General features: G+C 63.1%; 1 protein-coding gene across 4 annotated transcripts; it reads right to left on the reverse strand.

Annotated features, from left to right (window-relative positions):
• Positions 1-585: 585 nt before the first annotated feature.
• On the reverse strand, positions 586-5,919 carry LOC138062344 (procathepsin L-like). 4 transcript variants are annotated; one of them, XM_068920016.1, is made up of 8 exons: positions 5,758-5,918; positions 3,183-3,308; positions 2,907-3,017; positions 2,552-2,701; positions 2,091-2,315; positions 1,831-1,999; positions 1,498-1,612; positions 586-1,215 (listed from the first exon to the last, which is right to left on the reverse strand). In XM_068920016.1, exons 1-8 carry the CDS (start codon positions 5,758-5,760, stop codon positions 1,116-1,118), a joined length of 999 nt encoding a protein of 332 aa, XP_068776117.1. In that variant the 5' UTR covers positions 5,761-5,918; the 3' UTR covers positions 586-1,115. The 4 variants fall into 4 exon arrangements, with proteins under 4 accessions (XP_068776117.1, XP_068776119.1, XP_068776116.1 ...); XM_068920018.1 differs by having other exon boundaries at positions 1,498-1,587; positions 5,758-5,917; XM_068920015.1 differs by lacking the exon at positions 5,758-5,918 and adding an exon at positions 4,675-5,672.
• Positions 5,920-6,402: the final 483 nt, after the last annotated feature.

Genomic DNA, 6,402 nt, shown 5'->3' on the forward strand with positions numbered 1-6,402 from the left:
ACGGGCAGGGATGTTCAGGAGGCCCCTCTAGCCCTGGCCTTGCACCCCTGCGCCCTCTTGGGCTCCACGTGCTGAATCCCCCAGATCGTTCAAGGGGGAGAAAAAGCAGGTTTAGGGGACAAGATTCACTAGATCGCTTTTTCCAGGGGCTGGGGCTCCTGCCTGGGCAGCTCCTGCGAGGTCTGGCTGCTCCCCAAGGCTGAGCAGCTCAGCCTTTAAGCACCAAAATCAATCATCCAAATAGTCCCTAGCCTGCTATCAAAACACTTGATTCACGGGATACTGGGGAATCTGGGGAGAGGAGGGAACGGAGCCGAGGACACGGACCAGCTCCTGTGAACCTCCAGGGCTTCGGCATGAAGGACACCAGGCGGGTCTGGTGCTGTGCTGGAAGGCAAATTGCCAAAATAGCCTTATAGAAGCTCTAGACGGTGTTGGGAAATTGGAAAGGGGTTGGAGGAGGTGGGAGGGGGAAGAAGCATGCACTTCAATAACTCAGGAGAGTTTTTAAGGATAAAACAGAGAGGTTTTACACCAGAGAAACTGCTTTGCCCCTCCGCACATGACTTCTGGACTCCATTGGCATTACATTCTCCCACTTTTTGCTTGTTATACAGGTTTAATTTGGTAAAGACCTATTTTTGCAAGAACTCAGCTCACTGAGGGTGTGTGCACAGCCCCTGTGGGGCCACGTGTTCAGCTCAGGCAGAAGCGGCGGAGAGCCACAATCACGGCCAGAAAATCCAGCCTTCCTGCTGCTGGGATTCAGCTGGATGGAAAAGGGGCTGCTGGTCTGCAGGAGGGGAAAAGGACTGCCAAGCTTGGCAGAAAGGTGCGGAGAAAGCTCACAGAGCATCGCGTCAAAGGCAAGCGCCTTTCGCGCCAGGAAAAGCAATAGCTATATTAGCAACGCTGCAGCCACCGTGCCGCGCTCTGCTCAGTTTGCAGGCGCGCGGAGCAATTAGCCATGCAGGAAAAGCCCCTTCCAACGGGAGAGCACCCTGCCCCAGCGGCGAAGGGAGGGAGACGGCCAGAAACGCTCCCGGGTGAACGCCGAGGTGCGGGGAGGACTATTGCAACCCCTGGCCCAGGAAGTATCGGGGGGGCTGCAGCGCTCACAGGACAGGAAAGCTGGCCTGGTTGGCCACTCCGCAGTGATTGTCCACTCCTTTCAGCAGGCGGATGTAGCCCTGCTCGCCCCACACCTCCGACCAGCTGCAGGAAGAGACGGAGAATGAGCACATCTGCGTTCCCACGCAGCCCGAGCCGGCCCCGCGCTCGGCAGAGGAAACGGCACCCAAAGCGGACGGGTGCCCCGAACGCCGAGGCGGGGGGGGCCGCATCCAGGGATGCTGCAAGCGCCTGCTTCGCCCCTGCTGCGGCCGCGTGCCCTCCCTGGGCGGCTCGGACCTTGCGGCTGAGGTTGGGGAGGGGACGGGCAGGATGTGCACGGCGGGGAAGGGGGGGTAGATCAGGGGAAGCGCCCTCAGCCCCTACCTATTCTTTAAGATCCAGTAGCCGACGCTCTGGCCGTTCTGCTGGCTCGTGCCGTAGCCCACAGCCAGCATGGCATGGTTGACCTGCTGGCTGCAAAACATGCTGCTGAAGATGCCTGGGAAGAGCAGAGCCGAGCTGAGCCGGGGGCCGGCTACCCCCCATTGCTCCATCTCCGGGCACGTGCCGGAACGGCTGGTCAGCCCACCCTGGGCATTGCCAAAGGGGAAACTCCGCCGCTCGACAGCCCATCACCCCCAAACGAGGCAGCCCTGCGAGCCCCCTGCCTCGGTTTACCCATCTGCACCCAGCCGTGCCTGCGCCCCGACACAGTACCCGACTTGTAGAAGTGGAAGTGGAAGCTGCTGGCGTCCACCGCCACGGACACGGGGCCCACGGCCGCCACCGCCTGCTCCAGAGCCGCCTCGCTGCCCGGGGCCACCAGCCAGATGGCGGAGCAGTTGGCGGCCCGGTCCCGGGGGTTGTATCGGCAGCTGGAGGCATCCTGAGAGGAGGGAGACGGACCAGGACCATTGGCCAGGGACTGGGACCGACCTGTCCCGCGGGGCCCCTCGCGCCCCCCGCCGCCCCCTTACCGTGCCCAGGTAGGGGTAGACGTGCTCCGAGTTCAAGCCGCCGTTGTCGTGCACGTACTGGAAGGCCCGGGTGACGTAGCCCCCGCCGCAGCCCTCGTTGCCCAGCTTCCGGGAGCAGTCGATGAGGTTCTGCTCGCTCAGCACCACCAGCTTCCCCGTCCGGTTGAAGACGAGGCCTTCGAGGGCCCCTGTGGCGCTGAACGCCCAGCACGACCCGCAGTGCCCCTGGGCGAGAGGGCGCCGGCGCGGGGTGACGGCCCCGTCCCAAAACCCCGGGGAGAGGGCAGCCGCCACCCCGCAGCGCCCGTCTCCGACTCCTCAGCTGCAAAACCGCCGGGAACGGGGTGGGGGGGGCAGCCAAACGTCTGGGAGGGGTTGGTGGGGTTTTGGGGTTTTTTTTTGCTACTTTGGAGGGTTTTTTCTCCGGTTTCGGCCGCCCAGCTGGCACCCCCCGTGCCCACCTGGTTCTTCACAGGCGTCACGTAGCCCTTCGCCCGCCAGTCCACCTCCGCCGGCGTCTTCAGCGCCGCCGAAGCCTGGAAGAGCGGCCGCGGCGCCTGCTGCCGCCCCGGGCCGAAGCCGTTCAGGAGCTGGTTAAACTCCTCGTCCGTCTGCAAGCCACCAAGAGAAAAACCCCGAGCGCGCGCGCGCCTGAGCGAGGCTGCGGCCGAGAGCTCCCGGCCGGCACCGTCGCTGTCCCCCTCCACCCCCCTGGGGTGCACCCCAAAAAGCAGCCGAGCCCCGGGGGCACCGGCAGCTCCTGACGGAGCGGCGTGGGGGTCACCAGCCCCCGGCTCGGGGTGCCCCCAGGGGTACCAGGTCTCCGTAGTGGTTCATGCCCAGGCGGAAAGCGTGTTTGCCCCGGTTGTGCTCCTCGATGCGCCGCAGGTTCTTCTCCCAGACCTCCCTGCGGACGGCCTCGGCCTCCTGCCGTGGAGCGAAGCAGCGGCGAGGTCGGACGCGGCGCCCGGCAGCCTTGGCGGGGGCTCGGCAGGCAGCCGCGCGCCCAGCCCAAACCCCTCCGGAGCCGGCAGCCTGGGGACAACGGGGCATCGCCCGCGGCCCGGCCCCGGGCGGACGGCGCTCACCTACCTCCGGGTACTCCTTGGCGTGGAGGCTCTTCCAGCCCCTCCAGGCCTCCTCCAGGGCAGGGTCCAGCGCGGCGGCGCAGCCCAGCGAGGCCACCAGCAGCCCCAGGGACACGGCCATGGCGCCCGGCTGGGGGAGGCGAAAGCGGATGCGGAGCGGCTCCCGGCACGCAGGCCGGCAGAGCCCCCGGGCGCCCACCCCGCCGGCCGGGCTGGGAGCCCGACGCGCCTTTCCAAGCCGGGATTAAAGGTGGCGGTGGTGGGGGGGAAACGCAACCAAAGCGGCCGAGACGGAGGGCGGCGAGAGACGGGTTCGCTCCTTCAGCTGCGTCGGCTTTCGCACGGACGCGCTCCTGTTGTGGCAGGAGCTTTAGAAGGTCTTAGCTGTCCTTTTGGTGGTATTTAACTGTCCTTTTTTTGGAGAGGAAAGAGCAGCGTTGAGACAGACCGGAGCCCTGTCCTGCTCCCTGAGCGACAGGACGAGGCAGCCGCCTGCCGAAGGGCAGCGAGAGCCGCGAGGACGGCGAACGAGCCCGGCAGCCCCGCGCGGCCGCGTCGGCCCCTCCGAGCTTTAGCGCCGGGGACAGGGAGAAGATGGAAACGAGTCACCCAAGGGCTTCCCCGGCTCTCCCAGCCCTGTGCCGCAAGGGTTGGCACCGGGACCCCCCACCCTGGGGTGCCGCTCGAAGCGCGGCAGCGAGGAGCCGTGCCGGCAGCAGCCCTGCCTGGCCTCGCTCCCCTCTGCTGCCCGTCGCTCCCTCTCTTGCCCCCTTCCCCAGCACCGGCCCTGCGGCCGCGTCCACCTCCGGCGACACGCTGAGCCTTCTCCGTGCCCGGCTGTTAATCGCACCGCTGGCACCCGGCGCGTTTAAACGCCGCCGCGGCCCAGGGCTAAAGCACCCGGCGCGAGCGCAAGCACGCGGACGTCTCCAGAGCAAGGTTTCGCCCTTGGCCAGAGCGCCAAAGCCCAGCCCCGGGACCAGCGGGGAAGCAGAGCCGCTTGCCCGGGCTGCGGCTTTGGCAGCGCATCGGGCAGCCGCCCGCAGCGCCGTTTCGGAGCACCCGGTCCGAGGCAGAAATAGGATGCGTGAGAAAGAGGGACAGAAGAGGCCGGAGGGGAAGGAGCGAGACTGGTGCTCAGCAGCGAGAGCCCAGCCGGCGCGAGAGCTTTTCACTTGAAAGCCCACGGCGGGTCTGCCCCGACGATAACCCAACCTGCCCCAGCGCCAGGGCAACACAGCAGAGCTGGCACCGGAGAGGAGAGGTTTGAAGACGAGCCCGGAGGGCTCTGAGCAGGCGCTGCGGTGCTGGGATTACCGGCAGCAGCCGCTCTACCGAAAAAGCAGCCAGCGCCAGGGCGAGATCGGCAGCAAGCGCGGAGCGAGCGCGATGACTGAAGCGTCGCATCTGTCCCAGCCCGGAGGCGGCTCGCTGGCAGCCCTCGGGTACGTGTTTCACCAAAATCCCTCCGCGAGGATTCTCCGCGATCAGCTTACACCCTGCTTTTCGCAGCCGGATGCGCGGCGCCGGCCCCCCTCCGCGCCAGCCGCTTGTCTTCCTCGCGTCGCCGCTGCCCAGCCTCGTCCGCCTTTGATAGACCCTGCTATTTCCGAGCAGCTTCAGTAATTCTCCGGGCGCTGCTTGACAAAGCCCCCGAGCACGCGGCAGCACCGCGACATCCCTCTCGGCGGAGGAGAAAGATCGAACGGCCGAGAGGCATCTCATCACCGAACGGGCAGTTCCCACTGACGCAGCTTTCAAAGACGGCGAGCCGCCGTCACACCTTCATGCACACCGCGCGCTCCGGGAAGGGAGACGCCGGAAAGTTTGCCCTTTGAGCGCTTTGCCGGGCGAGGGAGGCTTTCTGAGCTCGTTTTGTAGCCCAAGAACTGGTTTTGTTTTAAAAATAAGTTGTTGAAAACATCTGCTCCCCTCCCCATCCGACTTCTAAAATAAAGCCCCATCTGTTGGGTTTTCGTGGGAGGAATGCCTCCCACCGCCCGTGGGCTCGGTCCCTTTCTTGAGGAACGGTAATTTTTATTCGGCTTCCCCAGCATCTGTTACAATGCCCTCCGCTTCCTGCGGCCGTTACCGCTCGCTTGCGCCGGAAATTAATTCAGCTTTGTGCTACGGCTGCAAATTCTCTCTGTCCAAAAGAGATACCTTGAACCTGGCTTAACCGCACTTCATCCTCCCGTTGCCTTTCTCGCAGGACAGCTGGGTGGAGGCTTCCTACATCATTTGTATTTCAATCCTCCAGCAAAGCCTGCTACATATTGAAAAGTTCAGCATTGCAGGAGGTGATTTCCCAGCTAATGCCTCTCAGGATCTCAATACCCAAAGAAGAAAAACAGCCCCTTCTCTTTTTTTTTTTTTTTCTCATGGCATCAAATAATCCTACAGCTTCAGAATCGAGCTCGGAGGATCAAAGGAGCCGACAGATTTGTAAACTCTTCTAGACAAGGACCTTTTAAGAGCGCCATTGCAGACACGTTAAGAACACTTGCTCTTTTGGGACAGGAAAAAGCAGTCAAGATTAAGACTAAAAAGAAACAAACCCTGCAAAACAAAGCTCTTACCATCCACCAGCACCCACCCGGCTCTAGAAGGCAGGGGGAAAGGGCAGCAGCTCTTCTGCCTGCAAAGGAGATCGCGGTCCTCTCTCAAGGAAACTCCAGAGATGTGCAACTTCCTCCATTACGTCCCCTTCCGCCCCTCCGACCGCTAAGCTGTACCAGGAGTTACTGAACAGGGGGTGCGGTAGACGCTAAAACATGACTGCAATAGTCAGCAATTATTTGGGCACACGGAAGAGAAGGGGGCAACAAATATGCTCACAGCCATGTTCAGAAAGCAAAATGCTCCAGCTCTAAGATGCTTTGCATTCCAAACAGAAGCCTCCAGCTTGCATCCTCAAGGCATTTAACAGCAGTTTAATTAACACCCAACTCCCAGATAGGAAGGAAAACAGCCAGGCCAGTTTTGTAAGCTTTAAGCTCCAGAAAAGGCGAGCAGAGGCAGGTCCCAGCACCTGCAAAAAGCAGCTCCATGCTCGGGACCCTCATGCATCCCAGCGTGGGATCAGAGCCGCGAGGGCTTAGGAGCTGGCCAGGGCACTACCCGAGCTGCAGCGCAGCTGCATCCCCCCCAGAAGCCGGGGCGCTGGGCGAGGTGCTACCTCCAGGCCAAGGCTAGCGTTTGCAAGCACAAAATGCCCGACTTGC

Source organism: Struthio camelus, chromosome 26 (genome assembly GCF_040807025.1).
Source record: "Struthio camelus isolate bStrCam1 chromosome 26, bStrCam1.hap1, whole genome shotgun sequence".
NCBI lineage: Eukaryota > Metazoa > Chordata > Aves > Struthioniformes > Struthionidae > Struthio > Struthio camelus.

What these genes read in the sequence shown, in the direction of transcription:
- LOC138062344 (XM_068920016.1), bottom strand. An exon ending in CTTCCACTTCTACAAGTCGG is followed by an intron (nt 1,613 to 1,830) that starts GTACTGTGTCGG and finishes TGCTCTTCCCAG; the next exon opens with GCATCTTCAGCAGCATGTTT. An exon ending in TACTGGATCTTAAAGAATAG is followed by an intron (nt 1,216 to 1,497) that starts GTAGGGGCTGAG and finishes CTCTTCCTGCAG; the next exon opens with CTGGTCGGAGGTGTGGGGCG.